Source organism: Neomonachus schauinslandi, chromosome 13 (assembly GCF_002201575.2).
Source record: "Neomonachus schauinslandi chromosome 13, ASM220157v2, whole genome shotgun sequence".
In the NCBI taxonomy this organism is placed as follows: domain Eukaryota; kingdom Metazoa; phylum Chordata; class Mammalia; order Carnivora; family Phocidae; genus Neomonachus; species Neomonachus schauinslandi.
In genome coordinates, this window is record NC_058415.1 from 90,321,806 (window position 1) to 90,349,494 (window position 27,689).

A 27,689-nucleotide genomic window follows, 5' to 3' on the forward strand; every position below is an offset into this window, starting at 1 on the left:
ATGAGGGAGTCTCACCCCTGGGGGAGAGGCGTGGGGGCAGTTCTCACTTCTGCCTTCTTTCTCCTGGGCTGCTGGGGTCTCTCTGATTTCCAGCAGGTGGGTGAGTCTGCAGGCGTGGAGGTGTTCGGGGAGCCCTGGGGCCGGGCATCTGAGCTCTTCTGGGTGCTGAAGGAGGGTGCCCTGGGGAGAGACGGAACTGCCCAACAGCCTTTGAGCAGAGTGGGGGTGTTCTTTCAGCTTTGGGGTTTGCACTGAGGGGGTGGATCTGAGCTTGGGGTTTCGGGGATGGAGTATGCTCGCTGAGGAAGGAATGGGCTTGTTGGTACTGCGTCCTCCTCCCCTACCCCCCACCTCGATTCCCCCCCTTGCCTTGTCCCTCTGCCACCCCCTGTCCCTCCTCTCTTCTCCCTTGTCCGTTCTGTCTTGCAGCAATTTCTTCAGGCTTTGGAGCCGGAGGAAGTGACTTCTTATTTTGGCCCTGAAGCTACTTTAAAAGGTACTTGTCATGGAGTCTCCTTAGCAGGGGGGAGTTCCTCAGAGGCTGAGGGGCACATCCTGCTTGAGTCAGGGCTCTGCTGGGGGGAGGAGGTCCAAGAAGCTGCCGTCGTTCCTGTTAATTAACTCTGGACTTCTGCCAAGTCCGTAAAAGCTGGTCTGGGTGTTCTGGACCAAGCTGGGGTTCTGACCCCAGGCTCTGCTCAACATCTCAAGGGAATGGTTACTAATTAGCTGGTCCCTTTTGCCCCGGGGGCCTCCCTTGGGCTGGGGGAGCTGCAGGAGCTCTTGTGGTTTCTGGTCATGGATGGAAATATTTATCCTTTCTGTGAGAAACAAGATAGGCGCTGGCTCAAGCTCCAGCCAGGGCCTTCCTGTCGCTCTCGGCCACATCTGTGGACTTCTCTGGGGTGCCAGCCCCCTTTCTGAGTTAGGCCGTTGATCTCAAGGCTGCTGGGAAACAGAGGCAGGGTGGGCTAGTGGTCAGGCTGGAGAGAAAGAAGGGATGTCCCACTTGTGACTGAATTCTCCGTGGCCTGGGTCAGATGCACCTCGAGCCCTGCTTGGGGCTGCCTGGGGGTGGGAGTGGGGACCAGAAACTTGTGTATCAGGACTCCAGGTCCCTGCAGCTCTCTGGGGGCTCCTTAGGGGTGAGGCAGATGGGTGAAGAAGGATGGTGAGGCTGGCCTTGGGCGCCTGCTTTTCCTAGAGGCCACAGAGGCTGTGCTTGGACCTGCTCTGCCTGTTGGGGTTCATGCCACCCCTCGTGAAACCCTGTCGTGGGGTGAGGCTAGTGTGCTGAGTGCTGGTCTGCCCCAGGGCGAGGCCCAGATGGGAGAGGCAACTTGCAGTTCACCCCTCTGCAAGCTGGGAAGGGCTGAATTTGAACCCACGCTCTCTCCCCCCCTGGGGTTCCAGGCCAGCATGTTTCCCCATGCACCAAAGGGAACGAATGGGGCCCCCTCTCCTGGGCAGGAAGACCGGGAGGGCCGAGCAGGGCTGAGCAAGGCAGCCTCCTCTCTCCTGCAGTGCCTCCATTCGATGTGGCCCCTCTCAGCTGCATCTGTGAAGAGGGGCCCCAGGGGCCACCCTGCAGGGCCCCACGCTGCTCCCTGCACGCCTGGGGCCGGCTCTTCACCATCTCTTTCCCGCTGGAGCAGAGCCTCCTTACCGCCTCCTTCACCAGCGAGCACGTGCTGAATGCCTCCCTCCGGCTCCTGAGGCGGCCGCCCCATCTCTGCTTCACGGGAGGCCGCCCCCTGCTGCCCCTGGGCGCTGTGGCCAGAGTCACTTACTGCTCGGGCCACTTGGTGAGTGGGAGCCCGGCTCAGCATCGGGGAGAGGCCATGCTGAGGGTGTGTTTGGTGGGACCCCCATGGTGCCGACAGGTCCCCCAGCTCCCTTCTGCCCAGCCAGATGTGCGGGAGGACACTACATTAGATCTTTGCCTCATGCCAGGCCCCATGAGGGCATGTTCCATGGAGGCTCAGAAAAACTGGCTGAGTTTCCCAAGGCCGCCCGGCTAGCAGGTGGCAGAGCAGTTTGAATCCAGGGGGCCACGGGATGGAAAGAGCCAGGGCTTGGCAGTCAGCCCTTTGAGTTCAGATTCCAGCTCTGTCCCTTAGTCCAGATGACCTTGGACCAGTCACTCGGTTGGATCTCAGGCTCTTCAACCGAGAAATGATGAGGTATCTTGGTTTGTCATGAGGCCTGGTGTCAGGTGTCCATGGAAATCTGTCACGATGCATCGGTCAAGCCAGAGCCACTTATGTCATTATGTGCCCCTCTGTGGTTGCTGCGTTGGGCAGCCCAGTGTGGGCCGGGACACATGCCACTCCGGGTCAGTCTGATGACTGCCGTGCTGTCCGTTAGCATGGGCCTAGCTAGTCCCTTGAGGTCCCCTCCATTTCTGTACACGAGGAATCCCACCAGTGTCTCTCCCAGACCCTACAGCCTGGGACTCAAAGGCCACGACGTGAGGGAGGACCAGAGTGGGGGGGGGTAGGCTGGAAGCAGGTGTAGCAGTAGGCACGGACCCAGAAGGGCCCAGGTCCCCAGCTGTCCCACAAGGATGGGCTTGGGGACGCTGGACTTGGAGAGGAGCCCTTGGAGAGAGCTCAGGGCAGGTCCGTGCCCAGTGCTGTGACGTCCCAGAGAGGCCCTGTCATGCAGCGGGGCCGGTGGCCTCTGTGCCAGGCTGCTCTCTCTTCTCTAGGAGGGCAACATCCTGGTGGGTGCGGACAGGTTCTACGTTCAGCCGGTGAGGAGGCGGCACTGGGAACTTGTGCCTCCCTGGGTTCGTTCCCAGCCCCACCTGATCCACAGGCCTGTACCCAAGGCCCCCACAGCCCCCAAGGCCCCAGAAGTCATCCAAGGTACAGCCCCTGGGAGAGGGAGGGTGGAGCTGCCCTTGGGGACAGCTCTGGGGGAGGGCCAGCTCTCCCCAACACCCAGGTGGCCATGCAAAATGCCACAAACTTGAGTGAACCATCTTTGTCAGGATGCTGGGGAGTGGGTAGGCCAGGGGAACACGTGGCCGGCCATCAGCCATGTGCCCAGTTTTCTACCTGGGGGACAGGTAGACGTCCAGCCTACAAACAGCTCTTCATAGCTTACAAAGCACGTTCTCAGACGTGCGCTGTTGGCAGGACATCGCTTACTGGTATTTGTTGCTAGTACAGACGGAACACGGAGGCCCAAAGACAGAGAGTGGCCGCTCAGGGCTGACACGACGGCTCCAGGGCACAACCAGGATTGGAGCTGGCTCTGCTGTCTCCCAGGCCTGCTCGTCCATCGCCCGGGCTGCATCCAGGGGCAGGCAGGGCGCTCTCTTGGGCTCTCCTTGTCATCTTGGAATGACCCTGTTCTGCTCTCCAGGAGGTGCCCAGAGGGGCATCAAGGAGGCAGAGCCAGTGCCCGGGGCTTTGGGGAGACCCAAAGGACAAAAAGGCTTCACAATAGCTCCCTCCTTGGGCCCTGCACGGCCACTGGGCCCTTTCAGATGCCCCGGAATGCCTGGTCACTAATGCGATCTGGCCCTCGGGGTGGGGTGGAATCCAAGACTCAGCAGTCTCTTGGGCTAGCCACCACTGGTTCTAACAGTCACCGCAGAAAGTGACTTCTGACAGCTTGGGACCCTCAAGCCTCGAGGCCAGCTCCCGGAGGGCCAGAGGTAGGGGCTGAGAGTGGGTACAGCCCAGGCCCGCTCCCGGCGTGCTCACCCACCTGGGAGGCAGGTATTCCCTGCTCCCCACATTCCCCATGAGAAAGCTGAGCACCCCTGACTCCCTAAACTCCATAGTGGGAAGTGGCAGGGACAGGGCTCACACGGTGTCTCCCAGCCCAGGAAAGACCTGGCTGTGGGTGGCCAAAGCCACAGGTCATCTGCTTTCTAGAACCTTTGCTGTCAGCCCTGCTTCCTCCCTCAGCAGGCCGTCCTCCTTACCCTCGCGTCCGGAGATGGGCTGCCGGGAGTGTCCTGCACCTGGAGTTGCTGGTGGCCGTGGGCCCTGACGTCTATCAGGCTCACCAGGAGGACACTGAGCGCTACGTGCTCACTAACCTCAACATGGTGAGTGTTCCTTGCGGAGCGGGCTCCTTGGATGGTGCTGACCATTAGGCGTGGGACTTGGGTCTCTGGATACGGCGCCCCACGCCAGGGACTTGGAACGGAATGTGAGTGGGCTGGCTTACCTGGTAGTTTGAACTCGGGTTGAACTCAGGTGTAACCCTAAGGCTGGGGTCATGCTTGGGGCCCAGGGCCTTGGGGTGGGGAAGGGTGCGGCCTGCCCTTTGCTTCCTCCTCCCCTCCCTCACCTGGAGCAGCAGTGGGTGAGGTCCTGGGACCCCTCTTGGCTCCCTAGTGCACCCCACAGCCTCTTGTTCCTTGGGTCCCTTCTCTCCAGGGGACTCTCAAATCTGGCCTCTGTCCTGAAGCCCATTTGCTCCATGGGCACCTTGGCCAGCACTGCTGGCCCTCTTCTTGTGGGCACCCCCATTGCTGCCGGCCTCTCCTTCACTTGGCTTTAGGGGTGAAGGTGGGGTGAGAAGTACGACTCCCACTGAGTGTTAGCAGAGAGACAGGTGCTCAACAACCGAGTGCTCACGCGTAACGTAACAGACTCCATGAGACCCCGTGCCTGCAACTAGAGAATGCATGTGGGACCCCCACACACACAGTGACTGCTCTAGGCTGCCATGGAAGCTTCCACAGCATCAGGATATTAGGACCAACACTGCAAGGAGAGGGCCGCCCACTTGTAAGCTGGCCCTGGAGGGTGGGCTGCCCCCAAGAATGTGCAGTAATCAGCACCACTTTGTGCCCAGCCTCAGGGATGGCCACCTGTTTGGGGCAAAAGGAAATGTCCCCCCAGGCTCAGAGCCCCAGGCCTCCCGACCTGTCCCTGTCCCCTTGTGTTTTCTGGGCCTCTGGGTCCCAGGGCCACACCCCTGGAGTCCCGCCCCCTTGCAGACCTGACCCAAGCCCACAGGGAGCCTAAGGTTTCTGCCTGCAGCCCGAGAGGCCAACAGCATTTCCTTTGAGTCACTTGAAAGCTCTTGTTTTCAAGCACTGGCGGTCCCACCTCTAATATGCTGACACCCGGTAATGGTGCCATACTCCCTCTGCTCGTTTGATGTGCCTTCTGAGGACCCGGGAGGGTGGTAGATGCCAGCCTGGCTCCTGCCCAGACGACGGACACCCACTCTGTACCAGCTGCTTTGTTCCTGGGCCTGCTAACAGCCACGGAAGGCTTTCCCTCCATTTCACAGATAAGGAACCTGGGCTTCCAGGGTCAGTTAACAGGATCCCGAGCAGCTGGGGAGGGGAAGCAGTGGAGCTTGGATTCAGGCTCAGGCCCGCTGAGGCCGGTGACAGTCGAGTGCTCTCATGGGTACCACGTGTAATTCAGAGGACAAGCTGGTGCCAACAGCCACACAAGTCAACCGCGATCGGCATCTTGACACATGCGCCGAGAGCGAGCCAGGGGGCTGGCTGGGGGTGGGGGGAGCCTTCTCTGGGGTACCCAGGAAGGGGCTTGTGGAGGGAGGGAGGGCCTCATGCCGCCTCATGGAGATGTGCAGGTTAAATAAGCGGAGAGCGGTGTTTCAGGTGGATGGGCAGAAAAGAGAAAGGACAGGGTGAATCTGGGGAGAGGGGAGCAGTGTTGGAATGGAATGTTCTAGATTAATAACAACTATTTGCATCCTGTTGTTTCCGGGTTGTTTTGTGTGTGTGTGTGTGTGTGTGTCGGTTGGCCTTCTTGAGCCCTGAGCAAGGGGAGGACCAGCGCACGCCTGCCCATCCCTGTGGCTTGTTCCCCGCCCAAGCACTAGCATCTTCCCTGTGCTGATGGAGCATCTTCTCCGGGCCTGAGCCCGCCAGTCAGGCCACGCCAGCCCCCATGAGTCACCTCTCTCTCCTGCCCTTCCACAGGGGTCAGAGCTGCTGAGGGACCCATCCCTGGGGGCTCAGTTCCGAGTACATCTAGTGAAGATGGTCATCCTGACCCAGCCTGAGGTAGGCACCGAGCCGGGAGCCCAGAGTCACTGGAAAACCCACTTCTGTTCTCTTTACCTCTTCCTGTGGGTCTCCCCACCTGTAGCATGCATAGTAACAGGGCTGTGGTGAGGACCGAGAGGCCAGCGGCTGTCAGCACCGCGTCGGGTGCAGCTCTCATAAACATGGGCTTTGTTACTGATCCCCCAGGATGCCCCGAATATCACAGCCAACATCACTGCGTCGCTGCTGAGTGTCTGTGAGTGGAGCAGGACCGTCAACCCCGAGGACGACACAGAGCCCGGGCATGCCGACCTGGTCCTCTACATCACCAGGTAGCCGCGCTCCCCAGGGGCACGCCAGCCCGCTTGGGAGCTGCTCCCCATCTCTGCAAAGGCAGTCTGGCTGTGGGCAGGCACCTCAGCACCACCCGGGTGTCTGTTCTCTCTTCCCAAGGTTTGACCTGGAGTTACCTGATGGTAACCGGCAGGTTCGGGGGGTCACCCAGCTGGGGGGTGCTTGCTCGTCCTCCTGGAGCTGCCTCATCACTGAGGATACTGGCTTTGACCTGGGGGTCACCATCGCCCATGAGATTGGGCACAGGTAGGCATCCTGTCCCCACGCTGTGGCCCAGGAGCTGACCGGGGCTCCCAAGAGGTCATGGGTCACGTCGAGGCTGGCGGTGGGCCCTGGAAGAGTCTGCTGAAGGAACCTAATACCCTTGGCCCCAGTGGACCTGGGGGTGGGGGAGGGACAAGGGCTGGGAAATCTGATACTTCTTGATTACCAGGTGATTAAAAAAAACGTTTTTCCCCCAAAAAACAAGCAAGACAAAAGGAGAAAATAAGTTTTCTAGGAAATGCAGGTAAAGAAAAAGCAGGCTGTCAAAATTATCCCAGATCCTACCACTTAGGGATAACATCTGTTCACATTTTATGTTTTAGTCATTTCTTACCCACGCACATAATTTTTTATTTGCAAAATCGGGATTATATTGTCTATTGTTTTGTTCCTGGTTTTTAATGGAACAATACATCCCAAACATTTTTTTCCCAGATCTTTTATAATTTTTTTTTTGGTATGCATTGTAATTTATTTAACTAATCCCCCATTGTTGGCTTTTTAGGTTGTTTTCAAATTTTTCCTGTTATGAGCATTCTGCATTCTGTAGGCAAATCTTTGTTCCTATTGTCATTTACCCCAAGTGGCGAGCTTCTTTCCTTGATGATTTTTAGTCTTTTCATTATGAAAGTAATAACCACTTGCTGTAAAAAGTCAGACAGTACAGAGACTCCTAAAGTAAAGAGTGAGTCTGTGCTCCTTCCCCCGAGCCCCCACCTGCTCCCAGGCCTTAAGGCCCCTTTGAGTTCTGCTGTGGAATCCCCCACACCCCATCTCTGTGGGTGGCTCAGGTGCCCAGCGAGCCTGGGGCTCCTCACACCCCCCCATCAGCCCACAACAGCTCCACCTTTACCCTGGTTCCTGCACCTGCCCTTGACCCCCCAACCCCCACCCCACCCCACCCCCACAATGCCTCCATCTGTCTTGTTTGGAGGAAAAATGTTGTTTTTTGTTTGTTTTTGTTTTTTTTTAAAGAAGGTTTTGAAAAGCACCCACTGGGAGTGGAGACCATGGCCAAAGGCCTGCACATTTTCTCGACTTTTTTATTAACCTTATGATACAGGCAGTGGATGAATTTTCCCACCCTGAGCCAGCCCACAGATCCAGCAAATAATCACCGGCAGCCCCGACCCCCCAAGGTGCCTCGGGACCCCATCCTCCCTGACTTATAACGCCCAGGATTAGTTTGGTCTCAACATTTTTAAAGCCTTTTGATATTTATTAGCCGGAAGAGGCAGGAGCTCCCTGGTTGATCCAGTGCTCTCTCGGGTGGGAAACTGAGGCAGGGTTGGGAGGCCGCTGGGGTGTGAAACCCCACCGCCGCGCTGCCGGACTCCGGCCAGGCCTGGACTGGAGCGGGGGTTGGAGGGGGTGGGTTCGCGAGGGGACCCTCAGCGTTGCCGCCCCCGGCACAGCTTGGGCGTGGAGCACGACGGGGCGCCCGGCAGCGGCTGCGGGCCCAGCGGCCACGTGATGGCGTCCCAGGACACAGCGCCCGCCCGGACCGACCTCTCGTGGTCCGCCTGCAGCCGCCGGCAACTGCTGCACCTGCTCAGGTAGCTGCATCCGCCACCCCGCCCAGCCCTCCCCACGCCCCCATCTCCACGCGGGGCGCGCCCCTACTTGTCCCCCAGACCCACCCCTCCATCTGCCCCAGCCCTGCCCAGCGCTCTGTTCAGTCCGATCGCCTCCCCGCGTCCTCCTCCCCAAGGGCCCCCATCACCTCCCCGGCGCACTCCTCCACCCTCCGCCACGCCCCTGCACCCACCCTTCCACCTACCCCTCCGCGTGCGCGCCCCTCCCTCGGTTCACACCTCCCTGTGCCGGCTCCCTCATTCCCTCCCACTCCCGCGCACCCGCTGTTCCATCGCACCCGCTTTTGCGCCCGCCCCTCAGTTCTGCCCCACCCTGTCTTTGCCTCGACCCTCCATCCCACCCGCTCCCCAGTCCAACTCCCGTCTGCCGCATCCCCCTCCTCCCCGGCTGCATCGCGCCGGGCATCTGCTCCGGCCCTACCTCCGCTCCGCCCTGGCTCCGGGCTTGAGCCTCGTCCCAGCCCAAGGCCGGCTGTCGGTGCGGGTACGCGCTGAGGACTCCCATCCTCCCCCATCCCGCCCCCACCCCGTGTCCACCCGAGCCTGAGCCGCGGCCTTGTCGCAGCGCAGGACGGGCGCACTGCATGCGGGACCCGCCGGAGCCGCAGGCCAGGGCCGCGGGGCGCCCTCCGCAGGCGCAGCCCGGCCTCCTCTATGGCGCCGACGAGCAGTGCCGGGTTGCCTTTGGTGCTGCGGCCGTGGCCTGCACCTTCACCAGGGAGCACCTCGTGAGTCCCGCCCGCCCGCCTGTCCGCACCCCAACGTGTGCTCCCTCCACCCGCGCCCAGCGGTCCGCGCTGTGAGCTCCACTGGGCTAGGCTGTCAGTCACTTCTTAAAATTCTTAATTTTTTAACAAGAGTCCCCATGTTTGTTCCCCATTTTGACTGTGTCCCAGAAATTATTATAGAGCCGGCCCTGGCAGGCTCCTGCGTCCCTGGACGTGGAACTTAAATAGGCAGTTTACCAAAGGCTTCCAAGCCAATGGGAACCTGGAGGGCTTTCCAGAAGAAGTGACCTCCAAACCGAACCCTATAGCAGGAGTGTGAGCCGGCAGGGGGAGGGGAGATGAAGGGGGCAGGCATCCCAAAGACAGACTTCCTCCCTGGGCTGCACGGGACTTTCATGGGCCCCAGGCACCTTTGCCTTAGTGGGCCTCTTCCTCCATACAAAATATTAAGACTTATTATCAGTGTTTTTATAAATGTTGTGTAAGTGTTGTAAATACAAATACATTAATGTCATATATTAGAACATTTTCTTTGATCTAAAAGATCATCTTTTTCTTTTGATTTTAAAAGAAATGAAAACGTATTTGTAGGCCCCTAAAATGACTGTGGGCCCTGGTCACTGTCCCTGTCCCATGGAGAGGTGTGCCGTGCCCTTTCTCCCGGGCCACCAGTGCCCACGGAACAGCATATGTGTCCCTGTGTCCTGTGGTGTGGGGGGACAATTAAGACTGGACGCTGAGCCAACAGGCTGTAGTGGCCCCGAGCTGGCCACCTGTCTCCCCTCTTAGGACATGTGCCAGGCTCTGTCCTGCCACACGGACCCCCTGGACCAAAGCCGCTGTAGCCGTCTCCTCATTCCTCTCCTGGATGGGACAGAGTGCGGCGTGCAGAAGGTCAGAGCAGGGAAAGGAGGGATGTTAGAGTGTGTGCGTGCATATGCATGCACACGTCCACATGGGGCACTGAAACCTGGCCGCCTGCATTCCTGGGGTGGGGGACAGGAGGATCGGTTAGCTGGGGCAGAGGGCCCTGGAGCTGCTCTTGGTCACCTGGTCTGGAGAGCTGGGCGGCAAGATGCTTCCGTGTGCCAACTGACTTGCCCTGCCTCCCTGCAGGGCCTGGAAGATGGGATGGGTTTTCTAGGTTCGCAGGACCAGTGAAAACTGACAAGGGGCTCACCGGTGACTCTGCGCAGGCGGGTGGGGGATCCAGAGCCCCGCCCTCCCCGCAGCGTTGTGGAGTTTCTTTTCCCCCTTCCCTGGGTTGGAGACGGCTTGTGTCGTCACCCCTGACCCACAGAGGAGACAAAGGCTTTGAGTGGTAGTGATTGCGCAGCCCAGCTCCCTGACCCAGACTCCCTCTCGTTGGCCGTACCAGGCAGCGTCTGCCTCTGCCCTGCAGACCTCAGGGCCCCTGCCCTTCCTCTCTGCCCGGTGTGGCCAGACCCTTCCTCTGTCCTACAGCCTGGGGTTTGCCCTCTTCCATTTAGCATTGTTTCCTGAGCAGGATGGGAGTGCGGGAGCACGTGTGCACACCTGCGTGGGTGTGGGTGCCCTGTGTGGGGTGCCCCAGGTGTGGGATGGTGTGCCCTGTGTGTGGGGTGCCCCACGTGTGGGATGGTGTGCCCGTGGGAGTGGGTGCCCCAGGTGTGGGATGGTGTGCCCGTGGGAGTGGGTGCCCCAGGTGTGGGATGGTGTGTCCTTCTCTTGCAGTGGTGTTCCAAGGGTCACTGCCGCTCCCTGGCGGAGCTGAGCCCCGTGGGGGTGGTGCACGGGCACTGGTCTAGCTGGGGCCCCCCCAGCCCTTGCTCCCGCTCCTGCGGAGGAGGTGTGGTCACCCGGAGGCGGCAGTGCAAGAACCCCAGGTACCACCTGGAGGGGGCCCTGTCCTTCAAGTCAGGGAGGGGGTCTGCTCCAAATTCCCTGATTGGGGGGCAGTGGGTCACCTGTCACCCCTTGTGTCTCGTGGACATTTTCAGGCCTGCCTTCGGAGGGCGTGCGTGTGTGGGCGCTGACCTCCAGGCTGAGATGTGCAACACCCAGGTAGGCCTGCTTCCCCAGGGCAGGACGAGAGGCTCAGGTCGGCAGCGCCGGGCCCTGGGGAGCCAGAGGATCAGGGCGGCTGTAATTTGTGGTTCACGCCAGGGCGTTTTTGAGTGAGGGGGTTCTGCTCTGCCTCTGCTGGGACCACAGTGGGTGCTCCAGGTGTCGCACCTCCATCCCCATGTGCCACCGCCCTCCCTGGCGGCACCCCCTGAAACCATCCTTTCAGTCCAAGCACAGGTGAAATTCACATCATATCGAATCAACCGTTTTAAAGTGTGGGATCCAGTGGCATTGGTACATTCACCATGTGGTGCGACCACCACCTCTATCAGGTTCCAAAACGTTTCTGTCACCCCAAAGTCGAACCCCAGAGCCATGAAGCAGTCACTCCCTTCCCCATCCTCCAGCCCCTGGCAACCACCGGTCGCTTTCTGTCTCCGTGTACTTACCTGTCCTGGACGTTTCAGAGAAATGGAATCCCACAGTAGGTGGGCTTTCGTGACTGGCTTCTTTCACTTAGCATCACGTCCTCAAAGTCATCCACGTTGTAGCAGGTGTGAGAAGTTCACTCCTTTTGATGGCTGAATAACATCCCATTGTACGGATGGACCATGTATTATCTGTTCATCTGCTGATGGACGTTTGGGCCGTTTCCACCTCTTGGTTATTGTGAATCATGCTGCTGTGGACACGTGTGTCCGTGGACTTCGGTGCCAGTTTTTATTTCTTTTGGGTATACACCTAAGAGAGGAGTCGCTGGGTCACATGGTATTTCTACGCCCAGTTCTTTGAGGAACCTCCAAGCCATCCTGCACAGCAGCTGAGCCATTTCCCTTCCCCACCAGCAATGTGCAAGGGTTCCAGTTTCTCCGCATCCTCCCTCTCCTCTCCATCCTTGCTGTCCGTGGTTTTGATCGTGGCCGTCATACTGGGTGGGAACTGCTAGAATGGTTCCTTTGACCTTGAGTTAAGTTTGGCATCTGGTGAGACCTTCCCTCCCACCTTCTCTAGGCAGGCATGGGGCCTCCCCAGGCCGGGAGGGCACAGTCTTCACCTGGAGCCCAGGCTCGGGGGAGGGGAGCAGGCGGGCAGTGCTCTTTATCTCATTGTCGCCGGGCAGTAGGTCCTGCCCTGTGTCCCTGCAAATTCTCCTGGATTCTCCCATCAACAGAGAAAGGCTCGTGTCTCCCCCACTTTACAGAGCAGGGAACCGAGGTGCAGCCAGGAGCTGGGCTCAAACCCACATTGTGACCCTCGCACTGTGGGGTGCCTTGTGGTCCTCAGTGGCAAAGGCCCTCTTCCTAGTTCCCCTGCCCCAAGCCCCTCCTCCCAAGGCCCCTCCTGTGCCCGTCCCCTATCTCCTCCCCACCAGGCCTGTGAGAAGACCCAGCTGGAGTTCATGTCCGAGCAGTGCTCCCAGACGGACAGGAAACCGCTACACCTCTCCCTGGGCAACGCCTCCTTCTACCGCTGGGGCTCCGCGGAGCAGTACAGTCAAGGTGGGGCTGGCCCCCATCGCCCCCATGCTGTTGAGAGCAGGGCTCCGGCTCAGGCTCTGCGTCAGTCGCATCACGTCCTGGTGCGACCCCTTGCTAACAGGCCTGGGTCTCGGCTTTCCCATCTGTAAAATGGAGATGAGCGCAGGGCTTCCCTGCTCGGGTGATAGGATTCAGTGACGTGATCCTGGGGCCACACCAAGGGTGCGCCTTGGCTGGTAACTCAGTAACAGTCACTACATTGTGATTGTGATCACTGCCTCAGGAGGCCCGACCCGTGTCCCCAACCCAAAGGAGGAGGCCAGATGGCCTGGCCAGGGCGGGCCCCCCTGGGTTGTGCTTTGCGGGGTCGTTGCCTTCCCTACTCCCTGTCACCCTCACACGAGGGTTCCCTGTCCCTCTGCCTCCCCAGGGGACGCTCTGTGCAGACACATGTGCCGGGCCATTGGCGAGACCTTCATTGTGAGGCGTGGGGACAGTTTCCTGGATGGGACCCGGTGTGTGCCAAGTGGTCGGCGGGAGGACGGGACCCTGAGCCTGTGCGTGTTGGGCAGCTGCAGGGTAGGCGTGTGTGGGCAGCAGAGGTGCCCTCCCATCCGCGGTGGCCCTGGGGCCAGTCACATCAGAAGCCAGATGCTAAGGGGCTCCAAGGGGGCCAGGTCTGCGGGCCCCCATGAAGCTGCAGCAGAGTTTGCATGGGGTAATGCCAGGGCACTGGGCTGACCTTGGAGTCGGCTGGGGGCTGAGAGCCCTGCTGTGACCTCGGGCGGGTCCTTTACACCTGCTCCCTGCGTCGGCGTAGGATGCTGCCTAATGCCGCCTGTTTGTTGTGTGAATCCCAGAGCCTCAGCACCCTCCAGTGACACCTGCCCAGGTGTCACTTGCCGCTGCTCTTTGCACAGACATTCGGCTGTGATGGCAGGATGGACTCCCCGCGGGTGCGAGATGTGTGTCAGGTGTGCGGAGGGGACAACGGCACGTGCAGCCCGCGGAACGGCTCTTTCACGGGCGGGAGGGCCAGAGGTAGGGGCTTCCCTCGGGACGAATGGCTGGGCTCCCCCCAGCCTCTAAGAACCACCTGCAGCTCAGAGCCGTGGCCATGAGCCCTGGCCCCTCCTCGTGGGCCTCAGCCTCCATCCTCCTCTCCACCAGCCTCCCCACGCAGCTGAGAGTTCGATGAGGCCACCGCTGGGATAGTGGCGCTTTGGGAACGGGAGCTCACGGTAGCTGTGATAAAACCCGGACACTGGGCAGTGTGTGGTGGGCTGGCCTCTCCTCTCCGAGGAATCCTATCAGAAGGGGTGCTATACTTGGGAAACCCTTGACTTGGATCTATTTATAAAAGAGGTTAAGTCATTCACAAAGTAGGCACTTAGAGGGTCAGCCAAGCAGTGGGGTCCCCCCTCCCTGTGGTGGGCCACGTGCTGAGCCCGGAACCTTGGCTTCAGTCCCTCCGCCTAGCCAGGGCAGCACCCTGGAAGGTGGCCGTCCAGCCTGGCTTGGATTGGCCCCCTGGGACAGGGGATTCTACTGCCTGAGGCAGCCCTGTTGTTAGCTTTTGGTGTCAAGGTGCTTTTTCTCAGACAACTGAAATCTGCTCCCTTTCACTGCAATGTCAGTGACCTGAGACCACCCACCCTCTCCTGCTTCCTTCTAGAGTATGTCACGTTCCTGACCGTGACCCGCAACCTGACCAGCGTACACATCACCAACCGGAGGCCTCTCTTCACACACCTGGGTGAGCTGGACAGTGGACGCTGCCCCTAGGTAGCCAAACTGAAGTCTGTACAGCACGGTCCCCAAAATGCCCTCACTACTTTTTTTTTTAAGGTTTTATTTATTAGAGAACACGAGTGGGGGGCAGAGGGAGAGGGAGAGGGAGAAGCAGGCTCCCTGCTCAGCGGGGAGGGGGGGATGTGGGGGACTCGATCCCACGACCCTGAGATCACGACCTGAGCTGAAGGCAGATGCTTCACTGACTGAGCCCCCCAGACGCCCCAAAATGCCCTCACTTCTGATGCCGCCTGCAAGTTCAGGGGGTTCCCTAAGCACCGCCAGGGTGGATAAGTCACTAGGAGGACCCCCAGAATGCTGAGAGCTTTTGTACCCGCAGTTCTGGCTTGTTACAGGGGAAGGAGACAGTAGAAGAAGCCAGAGCGGGAGATGCCTAGGGCAGAGTCTGGGAGGGTTCCATGTCCAGCATCGAAGTGTGACATTATGTACAGGGTATTGCCAACCCCAAGCTCACCTGGGTTCAGCATCCAGTTTGATTAGGACTTCGTGATGCGGACATGAGGCATGATTGATTGATTACTCACGTGGATGGCCTCTAGTCTCTAGGTTCACGGATGAGATCAATGCAAAGCTGCCGTCCTACCTCACATATTTGGTCTTTCTGGCTTGGCCAGTCCCCACCTTAAACAAAGATACTCCTGTCCAGTGTGACATAAGTCCCTTCTCAGAAGCCCAGGGCAAAGGCCACATCTGTCTTTGGGTAAAGCCACTTTCTTTACCCACTCAATGCCACAGTGTTTCTTGATTTCCTGAGGGCGCCTACACCTGCCCTTGGAATCTGGGGTGGGGGTGCTGGCCCTGGGGGCCTTGAGTCCCGGAACCTGCCTGTAGAGCTCCGTGGGGGCAGACTTGGTGAGAGGGCAGATCTACAGTGCTCACCACATTCTGGACAGAGGTGCAGAGCCACGGACATGTGGTCAGACGCCGGTGGGCATCTGGGAGGGTGGTGCCCTGCTCACTGCAGAGACCGCCTGACCAGCCAAAGCACCAGGCAGATGGGCTCCCCGGGGAGGAGAGCTGGGGCAGTGGAGATTCATCCCGTTGTTGCTACCACCCCGTTCCTTAAGTCAGGCCCTCTTCTGTGAGAGGGCTGGTGCCCAGCTGCCACAGGTGTGGGGGAGGTGGCGCTCCCCCTGCCCACAGCCTTGCTCCCCCTACAGCAGTGCGGATCCGAGGGCGCTACGTCGTGGCTGGGAATTCCAGCATCTCTCCCAGCACCACCTACCCCTCCCTCTTGGAGGACAGCCGTGTGGAGTACAGAGTGGCCCTCACCGAGGACCGGCTGCCTCAGCTGGAGGAGATCCGCATCCTGGGACCCACCCAGGACGACGTGGAGATCCAGGTGACCAGGAGGGCCTTGGGGAGCCAGCAGGGGCCTCCTCCTGGTGTCACTCCTTCCCCTGACTCCCCGTGCAGCCCAGACCACCCACCTCCCCCCCGCCAGGAACAGTGTTCCCAGGCAGCCAAGCGGCTATGTCTGTGTCCTTTGTGGTGTGTATAAAAATACAGATTCCTGGGCCCCTCTGAGAGGCTCTGAATCAGGACCTGCCAGGTGGGGCTCAAGAATCTTCATTTTAACAGAGGATGGTGCCGTGTGCCCAGATGAGGCCTTGGGGGGCAGGGGCTGGAAACTTGGGGGCCTCCGGGGCTCTGCCCTCCAGCCTGGCCCTGCTCTGGGGCTGGTCTTGGGCATAGAGCCCAGTGACCGGCCGAGCTCCTACAGGGAGGCCAGCAGACAAGGCCCCGCGAGCTCTCCGTCTGTCTCCTGCAGGTTTACAGGCGCTACGGGGAGGAGTATGGTGACCTCGCGCGCCCAGACATCACCTTCACCTACCTCCAGCCTCAGCAGCCACAGGCCTGGGCATGGGCCGCTGTGCGGGGGTCCTGCTCGGTGAGCTGTGGGGCAGGTGAGGCCTGGAGCAGGGCTCGCCTGAAGCACAGTTTGCCCCCTGCAGGGAGGTGGCCCAGCCTCCCTCTTTCCTCCCAGGGCTGCGCTGGGTGACCTACAGCTGTCTGGACCAGGCCAGGAACGAGTGGGTGGAGGCCGCCCGGTGTGAAGGGAGCCAACAGCCGGCAGCGTGGCCAGAGTCCTGCGCCCCCTGGCCCTGCCCCCCACAGTGAGTGCTGCCCACGCTCAGCCACTGCCACTGGGCTCTCGCTGGCTACGGGGCCCACGTGGCATGCGCTCGGTGAGGCCACTTCCAGGCACGGACACTGCCCTGGGAGGTGGGTTATGTCAGTGCCCCCCATTTTGCAGGTGAGGATGTTGAAACTCGGGCAAACACCGGTGACACAGGAGCCTAGCGTGACCCACACCCGCTGCACCTCGTCTGCGGGCAGCACATGCCCGCTCCGAGCTCACTGCCGGGTGGAGGTGATCGCCCTCCCCGGGAGGGTTGTGGTGAGGGTCAGAGAGGTGACGGTGGGAAGTACCTGGACTGTGTGGTTGGCAGGAGCACAACATCGGGACAAGGCTGTCCCTGTTGGCTGCAGGGCTGGTGCAGCTACCCGCCACCACTTCTTTAAATTGAATGATTGATTGATTGATTGTGGGCTCCACATGGGGCTTGGACTCGTGACCCTGAGATCAAAACCTGAGCTGGGATCAAGTCAGACGCTCAACCGACCGAGCCCCCCAGGTGCCATTTTTATATAGGTGTCCTTGGGCTCTGGTGCAGCTTGGGGACACCTGGAGGGCCACTGGGTGGAGCAGGCTGTCCCTGTGCAGTGTTCCAGCACTTGCAGGGACATGGGGCCCGGCCCAGAGCAGGGAAGCCAGTCAGCAGGACAGATCTGCTCGTCTCTCACCGCCTCTCCTGAGCCAGTCCTCAGGGGGACGGGGCCCCAACGCTCTGCCCGTCTCCTCCTCAGCTGGGCAGCTGGAGACTTCGGTGCGTGCAGTGCCTCTTGCGGGGGGGGGGGGGGGGCGGGCAGTGCGTTGCGTGGAGGCCCAGGGCAGCCTCCTGAAGACATTGCCCCCAGGCGACTCCCTGGCAGGGCTTGTCCCTGCACTGAGCCCTACCCTTTCTGAGTGTCCCCTCTCCCCACGGACTCTGGCTGGGCCCCACCATCCCGGAGTGGCCGGCTTCAGAATTACTATCCAAGAGACCCCGGGCCGGCCATTTCCCTCTCTGAACCCCCAAGTCCCTGCTCACGGAGGGGCTGTGAGGACCAAGTGAAGCTGCACACATAAAGCCGTAAGTGTCCCTTTGTCATTATCATTGCCGTCCCCATGGTGCCTCTCATCCCTTCAGTGTCCCAGCTGACAGCGTCTTCTTCCCATTTGCCGCCAACTGGCTGGGTGACCAGGTCAATTTCCTTCCCTCTCTGGGCCCCAGTTCTGTTACTTGTCCAGGGAGGAGGCGCTTGGCCTGGGTCACCGGTAGCACATGCGTGGCTTGGGCTCCTTTGCCTCTCTCCCGTGTGGGGCAGACCTGGGAATGACCACCCTTTCCCACGGAGGCCCGCCCCCTGCCTCGGGACCCTTCCTGCCTCAGCTCGTCTGGCAGCCGCCCCAGTCAGGGTTGGCACGTCCGTGAAACGCCGTTGCCATCCCTGACCTGGCTGACCCGATTCCATTTCTTGGCACCTGCTAGGGTGCAAGGAGTGATGGTACTTTCTGGACGGAGGCCCACCTTCCTCTCTGGAAGGCCATCGGGTCCGGGCCTGTGTCCCGGCTCCCAGGCTGCTGAGTGGAGTGCTGGCAGCCGCTCATCCAGCTCTTTAGGGAGTGGCCTCGGGGTTTTGCTCCTTTTTGGGGCTCCTCTTTGAGCTCTTGGGTACAGGGGTGTGGGTTCACTGCCTCCCCGCCGGGGAAGCTGGGCTGTACGTACAGCCCCAGGAGGCAGGGCCTACTGTCTGTCCTGTCCTCAGGCAGGAGGGATCAGATGCGTGCTCATCAGCCTGTGGAACAGACCCGGCTTCACAGAATAGGACGTGTGTGCACGGGGCAGAGGGCCTGGGGGCACTGGCCACCGCTGGGCCATGCTCCACAGACGAGAAGCTGCCTGCCCTCGAGCCCTGTGTAGCCATGGCATGTCCTTCAGTACCGGGCCACGTGAGTGTCCTGGGCACGAGGGTACCCCGGGCTATTGGGGGCTTATCTGACAGGAGAACGGGGAGCACTGGGTACCCTTGGCCTCCTGGCCAGAGCGCAAGGACTATCCTTCTGCAATGCTGCTGTGTATAGGATCTCCCTGGTCAGAGGGTGAGCCTAGGGAAAAAGCTCAGGGCCCCTCCCCGCTCCAGCTGGCAAGCCGGGCCCAGGCCCCAGGCCCCAGGCCCCAGGCCCCGTTAGACTGCTGCCAGTTCTCTGCCCCACAAAGCAACACTGTCACTCTCCCACCTGCTTCCCGGGGCTCTGGCTGGGGGGCATTGCTTGCAAACAAGGGTACTGGCCAAGCCTGTGTCCTCAAGACCGGTGGGGATTGCAGGGCCAAGTGTGCCTGCGAGCCTGGCTCCCGAGCCCCAGCCTTAGCCCTGCCCCACAGTGACCACTCATGCTGGTACAGAGGCCAAGGTGGGTAGTGGGCGGGGGCATCCTTCGGCAGCCAGAAGCAAGTGTCCCTGGAAAGGAGCAGCAGGGAGGGGCCGCCTTTGAGGTGCTGGTGACCACTCTGCTCTCTCCCGAAGAGATTGGGTGGGTGGGGGTGGAGGACCAGGTGTTCAGGGATCCAGAGGGGGGATGCCCAGACCCACCAGCCTGTTACTTATCCCCTGCAGCCAGAACCCCGGTCTCTGGAGGAGGAGGCCACATCCCCACCAGGCAGTGCCAGGCTGGGGGCTCACGCCGCACACATGTGGACTCCCCTGGCGGGGCCGTGCTCTGCCTCCTGTGGTCGAGGTGAGGCCCCCAGGGCTCGTTGGCTAACTCTTACCTGCCTACATTTTGCCTAGTGCTAAAAAGCATTTGAATTGGCTTACAGAGAATCCAGACCAGGTCAGAACATGATGTCAATACGAGGAGGTTGGGGCGAGGTATGGACAGCCATGTAAATGTCTTTATTGCTTGGCTGAAAGACAGGAAAGACGATAAAACTCGGCAATATTGGCAGCCAAGTGTATTTCTTAGGGTCTAGGAAAGTGGGCTTCAAGAGCTCTGGGCTTCCTGGCGGCCCAGCCAGAGGAGCAACATTTTAAGATACGTTGTGTTCTTAAATTACAACCCTCAGCACTTGCTCAGTGAAACCTGTGCATGTTTAGAATCAAGGCCAGAGAATTTTTTTTTTTTTTTTTTTGGAGCATAGTCCTAAAGGAGAGATTCAAGGAAACGGACCTTGATAACATCTTGGTTATAAACACAATAAGAGATTGTCGAAGAGCAATTCTCATAAAGTAACAATAAACAGCAGCTACCACTTGAGTACCTACTATGGGCCAGGCACTTTGTGGCTGCGCTTTAAAAATCTATATAAATATCCCTGCAAGTGAGGCACCATCAGTTGAAAAATCTGAGGCTCAGAGAGGTTAAGTCACTTGTCCAAGGTCACACAGCTGGTAAGTGGCAGAGTCAAGACTCGAACCCAGGTGGGCCTTATCTGCTGGAGCTCTCCAGAGAGCTGGGCACCCGTAGTTCTTGTCAGAAACTCCTCTTGGGGCTCAGGGGCTCTGCTTCATTGCTACAGGCCTGATGGAGCTGCGCTTTGTGTGTGTGGACTCTACCCTGGGGACCCCTGTCCAGGAAGAGCTATGTGACCTGGAGAGCAAGCCTGGGAGCCGGCGGGAGGCCTGCCAGGCTGCCCCTTGCCCAGCTTGGTGAGTGGGGGTGGAGACTATGTGTGGGGGGGACAGCAGCAGCCTGGGTCCCCTAGGGAGGAAGGAGTCTCACCCTGGGGTGTAGCCTCTGATGGAGCGCCGGCCTTCTTATTGCAGGTGGGAGACCCGAGCCTTGGCACCATGCCCAGTGACCTGCGGAGGGGGGCGGGTCCCACTAGCTGTTCGCTGTGTGAGGCTGGACCATGGCCACCCTGTCCCCCTGCCTCGCTCCGAGTGCTGGCCAGTGCCCAGGCCCCGCCCTGTCCAGGACTGCAGTCCGGAGCCCTGCCCTGCCAGGTGGGCCCCTTCCCAAGGAGATAGGTGGTCCTAGGCATGCATCCTTGGAGGTGGCCTCATCATCTCCCTGTAAGCTCCTGACGCTCGGTGCCCTTACCTGCAGGCGTGGGTCCCACGGGTGTCCTAGAGGGCTGTGGTGGGTTTAAAGCATGTGAGTTGCATCACAGGGGATCTGGGATGCTGTGGGCACACGTATGTGGCTGATGGTTCATTTGTCATCACTCGCTCTTCGCTGAGACCCTGCCATGCCCAGGGGCCATTCCGATAGTAGGGAGACAGCAGTGAGCAGGACAGACAGGCACCCCGGCCCTCCTGGAGAAGATGCCGGGACAGTGGGGAAATGGAAGAGAAAGAAGACAGACCGGGAGATACCGTTCGATGGTGGTATTGGTGTGATGTGGCAAACACAGCGGGAAGGAAGATTGGGAGTGCCGGCCAGGCCTGGGGGGGGACCGGCATTCCGATTAGAGATAGACATCTTCGTACGCCCCCTGGGGTGCCCTGCCTCTCCCCCGCCTGCCCTTTGAACGCATCAGTTTGCCCTCAGCTTTCTGTCAGTAAAATGGGCTCCTTGGAATGTTCTCTGTCCGCTGTGCCCAGCTTCTCGGTGGAGATGTAAGGGTGACCTTCCCAGTCTGGAGAAATGAGCGGAGGCCCCGCTCCCCTGGGTCGTCCCCCCAACTCCGGTTTGCCCCAGGTGGCGGCACGAGCTGGCGGAGTGCAGAGTGAGCTGTGGGAGGGTTTGAGCAGAGGATGCTGTATTGTGCACTGGCCCATGGGGAGGACAAGGATGAGGAGTCAGGGGGAGCCGGATACTGTGTCAGGGGCTGCGTGGCCCGGAGCAGCAGGAGGCCTGCAGCCCAGAGCCCTGCCCGCCCAGGTCAGCAGCCCCGAGGTATCGAGGAAGCAGCCTGAGGGCCCGGAGTGTGCAGACACCAGGCCAGTCGCCTCGGGGCTTATAGGGCCGCTCTGGCCCGGGAGACGGTCCTCGGGAAGCGGGACTACCTGGCAGGCTGCACTAGGAGTCAGAGGGGACATTCCAACAAAATGCAGGCAGCGCTGCCCGTTCTCATCGGGTTGTGGGTGTGGGAGGGCTGGCGAGCGTCACCGGGAGAAGGTAGCATTTAAGCGGAGCCCGACGGTGGTCCCAGCTGGGGCACGGGACCGAAGAGCTCAAGCCAGCGAGGTCCAGAGGCGGGGTCGGAGCCTGCGGGAGGAGAGCAGACAATTGCCCGCCTGATTCACAGTGCTCCCACCGTTGCTGCTTTGTTGTTTTGCACTTTTACTAATGAAATGCTTTTCTGTATCATCCAGAGAGGAAGGGAACAGTCACGTGTCACTACCAGATTTAATAGATGGGCTATATTGCTGTCTTTCCTTCGAGTCGGTCTCCTTGGCTTTTAAAGAAATACACTGTTACAGATAAGAATTCATTTAAGTTAAAAGCCTTATTAGCTCATCTGTGGTTTATTTGGGGGCATGTTGCAAAGTAGGGAGCATACTTATTTTTCCAAATCATTAACCGAATTTCCCCCAGCCAGCTCCTTTATCGTGTCCTAGATCCTTGTGTATGTTGGGATCTATGTCAGGGCTCTCTACAGGTTCTGGTGTTTGTAATCCCCTGCATACCAGATTGTTTTAAATACTGTAGCTTTATGGTCCATTTACCACCCGCACCGGTGTCTCTTGGCTTCTTTGCTTGCGCTAAAGCCCCTTGGCTGTGCAGCACATTCATTCATACAGGAATTTATCTGGGACTTATATGGGAATGTGACACACACATGGGCTCGGGCTGCTCCACAGATGTCACGTAGCTGCATCCTCCTTGATGTTCTGGAACACACTCCTGCCTCAGGGCTTCTGCCCCTGCCTTCCCCCTGCGGGAATGCATCTGCTCTGGATATGCTTTCGTCCAGGCTCTGCTAGGAGCATCGCAGCAGCGAGGTGGGGAGTCCTCCCTGAGCACTGCTCCCGAACGGCACACTCTGCCCACCCCATGACTCTTGGCTCTGCCTTCCTCTACCGCCCAGCACTTCTTCCCCCGTTTGCTGTCTGTCTCTTCCTTCGAGCCGAGTGGTTTCTCCACCAGGGGCCATTCTGCCTCCCACGGGACATGTGGCAATGTCTGGAGACATTTTCAATGTCATGACTAGGGAAGGGGGATGCTAGTGGCGCTGGTGAGTGGGTGGAGGCCAGGAGGGCTGCTGAATGTCCTACATTGCACAGATGCCCCCACGACAGACCCGCCGGCCCCAGAGGTCAGGCGCGCTGAGGTGGGGAAGCATATGTGCTCTGAAGGGCGGTGTGGGGCTCTTGGTCTGGTTCACTACATCTCCCTAGCGTCTAGAACAGCGCCAGGCCCACTGAAGGCATGTGTGTGCGAGCCAGGAGGTGGCACAATGTCACGATGAGGGCTTCAGGCTCCAGCACGGGCTCCCTGGGTTTGGTCCCAGCTCTGGAAAATGTCGGCTGTTATCATTTGTTGAACAATTACAGATTACCACGGGCAGAGTTGACCACTGTTGAGATTCGTTTTGCCTTCTCCTGGGGCACCTTCTCCCCCCTCCCTGTTCCTTGGATAACAGAGGAACGGTGAGCCGTTGACAGGAAGGGCTTGCCCTCCCTGGGCTCAGGGCCGCCCTCTGGGCCTTTGCTTCTTGCAGGTGGAAAATCATGTCCCTTGGCCCATGCTCAGCCAGCTGTGGCCTTGGCACGGCCACCCGCTCCGTGGCCTGTGTGCAGCTCAGCCAAGGCCAGGACGTGGAGGTGGATGGGGCAGCCTGTGCGGCTCTGGTCCGGCCTCAGGCCAGCATCCCCTGCATCATCGCCGACTGCACCTACCGGTGGCATGTCAGCACCTGGACGCAGGTAAGTGCTGGGGCTGGGGCTGTGGCTGGGGAGTGGGTCTGCTGAGGGTCCTCACCCACGGGGACCCTGGGGGCTTTGATTCATTGTGAGCCCCTGAAAGGAGGGGGAGAGTGGGGTGGGAGGAGGTGGTCGGGGCACCTAGAGATGGAAGACACAGCAGGGCCCCGAGATCTGACGGGCAGGTCTGGACCGAGGTCTGGAGACACCAGGAGATAAAGGGGAAGGTAGCTCCATCCCACACCTTTGCATTTCCGGGGCCGTCCCATGCCCAGTACCTTGCAAGGTCCTAGAAAGACAAAGGTAAATAGGGTTAGGTCTCCCACTGGAGGCGCTCGCTCATGGTGTGGAGGGGAGAAGAGGCAAAGCAGACAGCTGCCGTCGGCATCGATCAGAGGGCTCTGGGCATCTGGGTCGGGTAGAGACAGGCGCTCGGAGGAGGGCAGTGCAGGGCAGGCCGGCAGGGTGGGTGCCAGCTGCTGAGCCTCAGTCTCCTCATCTGTGGAATGGAGACATGGGCTCCCCTCCTGGGCTGTGCAAAGATTAGATCAGATCGTGCGTGGCCAGTGGTCACCACTGTGCCCGCCGCTCCCTGGCAAGGTCAGCCTCAGCTCGCTCTCCTCTTTCCTGGCAGTGCTCTGTCTCCTGCGGAGATGGCATCCAGCGCCGGCATCACGCCTGCCTTGGACTCCAGGCCCAGGCACCCGTGCCGGCCGCCTTCTGCCGGCATTTGCCCCAGCCAGCCACGGTGCGGGGCTGCTGGGCCAGGCCCTGCGCCGGGCAGGGGACTCCCAGTCCGGTGCCCCATGACGAAGCCACTGCTCCAGAACAGACCACTGCTGGTGCTCCTCCGGAGTGGCCCCAGCACCGGGCCCACCTCCTCTCCCCAGCACCCCGGCTTCAGGGGCTTCTGCCTGGGCCCCAGGAGAGCCCCGCTGAGTCCAGTTATGTTCTTCAATCTTTCTGTCTGGGCAGGTGGCTGGCTGCGGGAGGGGCGGGCAAAGGCTTCTCCACTGGGAGAGCTGGGACTAGCTCCTTGGGAGGACCCCTGGGGTGGTGCTGTGGAGCCCCCTTGGATCGCTGGGAGGTGTGCGGCTGGACTGAAGGGATGGGCTTGGGAGGTGGCGCTCTGGCCTGGCCCTCTCCTTCCACTTTGCTTCCGCTGACAGAGCGCAAGCTCATTTTTATTATCAACAAGGAAGGGAAAGGGAACGTGAGGTTTCGCAGAGTCAGCCCCAGATCTGTGGGACCCAAAGCCATGCCCTGCTGTATACGCTGCCTCCCTCTTACCTGAGTGTCCGGAAGCGGCTCTGGGCCCTGGATGGAGATACCGGGACCCATACAGCTCCCTTCCACCGCGCCCCCCCAAGCCTGCTTCCGGCGGGGCCTAGGAGGATGCCAGCCACCCCACCTGCCAGGCTCCTCCCCAGCACGGAAAGCCCCGGCCCCGCCCCGAAGCTCTGTTCACCCATGCTCCTGCTTTCTAGGTGCCTGTGGCCGGCAGCACCTTGAGCCGACAGGAACCATTGACATGCGAGGCCCAGGGCAGACTGACTGTGCGGTGGCCATCGGGCGGCCCCTGGGTGAGATGGTGACCCTGCACGTCCTTGAGAGCTCCCTCAGCTGCAGTGCTGGTACGTCTCGGGCCGTGTGCACAACTGCTGTCAGGCCGCCAGGCACCAGGGAGCACGACCCCGGCCTGCCCTGCTCCTGGCAGGATGTGCCACATGCAACCCCACCTGGAATCCTCATGGCCATCCTGCGGGCAGCTGTGGGATGGTCCCCATTCTACAGATGAGGAAACTGAGGTTGTGTCTGGGGACTTAGAGTCACATAAGCTGGGACGTGGGGGGACCCCGCCCACGGCTCGGTCTACCCCAGGCCCACAGTGCTGCCAACCCTCACCGCCATGCCGCTTCCTAGGGGACATGTTGCTGCTTTGGGACAGGCTCACGTGGAGGAAGACATGCGAGAAGCTGTCTGGCATGACTTTCAGCTCCAAAACGAACACGCTGGTGGTGAGGCAGCGCCGTGTGCGGCCGGAAGGCGGGGTTGTGCTGCGGTATGGGAGCCAGCCTGCCCTGGGAACCCCCCACAGAGGTACGGTGGGGCGCCAGAGCCTCCCCCCAGTCCCTGCAGGGTGGCTGGGTGGGCGCTGCTGCCCACGGGGCGGCCGGCCGGACAGAGAGGGCACCGACAGAGATGGAGGAGGACCCCGCCAGCTAGCCCCCTGACCCCAGGATGAGGTCCCTTCACGTGTGCTGCGTCCCTTCCTCGCCGGGGCCTTGCAGCGACATGGGTGGACGTGGGACTCTGACGTCCTCACCCTGTCGCTCAGGCTGCCACCATGGCCCCCCGCCCTGGCCCTGGCACTCATGTCCTTCAAGACCCTTCAGGGTCCTCCATGTGCATCTCTTCCCCCCCCAGCCCTGTTCCCGTGCACCGTCCTCTTGGCTCAGCCCCCACAGAGCTGGTGTGTGCACGCATGCTTGTACATGCTTGTACATGCGTGCACACACATAACCTCATGGAGGGGATGGCATCCCATGGCCCCCCTAATGTCCTCCAGTAGCCCTTGGGAGGCCTCTGGGGACTTGGCCTCTCCCAACAGCCCAGGCTGGCCGAACACGACTTCCCTAGCCAGTTCCAGAGGTTTCTGGGATCCCCCTGGCTTTGCCTCTACAGAGATGTGACAGCATCCCCGCACCTCTCAGTGCCCTCACTGAGAGCCAGGCTTTCAGTGCCCAAGGGGCTGGCTGCCCCTTCTCACAGCTCCTTACTTCCTGGCCTCATGCACATGGGCTCTTGTTCTCTGGGGGCCCAGGGGTGCAGGCAGGCGAGGTTCCAGTGGGCTCCTAGTAATGGCAGTGGCCTTTGTGACAGGTTCAGTGTTAAGCACTTTTGCACATGCAAAGTCCTCCTAAAAACCTCTCTCCCAGGGCGTTACCTTCACTCCACAGAGGGGGGATTTGGAGCGCAGAGCATTGAAAGCCTTCACCTAGGGTCACACGGCAGAAAGTGGTAGAGGTGGGGTTCCGTGATGGCTTCTGTGTGGGAGACCTGATCTCGGCCACAACACCATATTGCTCCCCAGCTGTGAGCTGCCCTGGCCTCTGGCATTAGTGGTCATTCTGGGGGCTTCTAGGACCTGAGGTGGTCCACACCTAGTCCATCCACCTACTCTTCTCTGCAGACTGTGACATGCAGCTCTTTGGACCCTGGGGTGAAATCGTGAGCCCCTCGATGAGTCCCGATGGGAGCAACTCGGGGGGCTGCCGCATCTTCATTAACGTGGCCCCACAGGCCCGGATTGCCATCCATGCCCTGGCCACTGATGTGGGCACGGGAACTGGTACCAGCTACGTCTCGGTAAGGCCACCAGGATGGGGACAGGAATGTGCTGACTTTTGCTGATTCTAGACAGCTGTCCCCGGGGATGGGAACCGGGGGTACTGTACTAGAGGACCCCCCGAGTTTGCTCAAAAACCTCAAAATTATTAGTGAAAGAATGGGAGAGAAGAATTTCTTCCACTTACCCACCAATAAATGTTTATTGAGCTCCGCACAAGAGTGAAATAGAAAAGACCTTTTCTGATGTAGACTGTCAGTACAACCCAGGACTGAAGCATAATTTTAAACCCTGATAAAACTTTTCCAGAAGAGTGGGCCACCCCTCCCCCCACGAGGTTCATGTGTTCTGGGAGAACTGTCCTCTGCAAGGTGTCAGCTCCCCCACTGGAGGCAGCCTGGCTTCTGGAATCCCAGCTCTGGCACCCTGGCTGTGTGTCCTTGGGGAAGTAGGACAACATCTCTGAACCTCAGTTTCCTGGGTAGAATAATAGTGTCTTCTTGATAGGGCTGTTGTGTGAAGACTAAATGTGACCCCGAGTGTATGATGCCTTGTATATTAAAGGCTCCATGAATGCTAGCTAGTTATCATTTGTGGCTGGCCCTTTGGGGCTGTCCCTTTCCCCTCAGATCCGGGACATCCACAGCCTGAAGACGATGACATTTCACGGGCAGCAGGCACTCTACTGGGAGTCAGAGGGAAGCCAGGCTGAGATGGAGTTTAGCCAGGGCTTCCTGGAGGCCCATGCCAGCCTACGGGGCCAGTACTGGACCCTCCAATCTAGAGTTCAGGAGCCTGGCTGGGCCGTGCCCTAGCTTCTTCTCCAAGCACATACCTCCAGGGACCTGTGGGCACAGTGGGATGCCTCCTCCAGATACTGGAAGAGAAAAGAAGGAGCCTGACATTTATGAGCGCCTGTTAGGGGCCCGGCGAGCCCCAGAGGGTTGACTCTGGTCTCTCAGTGCTTTCCAGTTTGGATTCCCTCCAATCTTAAGTATCTCCTTTAGGACCTCCTACAACATGCAAAAGGCTAGGCGGTGGAAAGTAGGGACTGGACTCTCTGGAAAGGCAGTCTCCAGCCTCTCTGTACCAATAAACGGAATGTGCAGTCTGAGTAGCGTTTTCTTCACATAACCTGTCCAATCGGGCTTG

At 59.9% G+C, this 27,689-nt stretch overlaps 1 protein-coding gene across 1 annotated transcript; it reads left to right on the top strand.

Moving 5' to 3' along the window:
- ADAMTS13 (ADAM metallopeptidase with thrombospondin type 1 motif 13) lies at positions 1–27,648 on the top strand. The gene is given in 32 exon segments (XM_021691747.2): positions 1–96; positions 430–496; positions 1,525–1,805; positions 2,711–2,870; positions 3,891–4,066; positions 5,930–6,013; positions 6,203–6,327; positions 6,449–6,595; positions 8,029–8,169; positions 8,774–8,936; positions 9,726–9,830; positions 10,650–10,801; positions 10,916–10,979; positions 12,355–12,481; positions 12,891–13,039; positions 13,381–13,501; positions 14,136–14,216; positions 15,433–15,614; positions 16,044–16,179; positions 16,260–16,389; positions 18,146–18,329; positions 18,995–19,115; positions 19,897–20,026; positions 21,021–21,056; positions 21,058–21,121; positions 21,124–21,203; positions 22,987–23,191; positions 23,823–24,132; positions 24,676–24,822; positions 25,112–25,288; positions 26,382–26,557; positions 27,167–27,648. Coding segments are annotated over 32 exon segments (4,503 nt in total). The 3' UTR covers positions 27,353–27,648.
- The last annotated feature ends 41 nt before the right edge of the window (positions 27,649–27,689 follow it).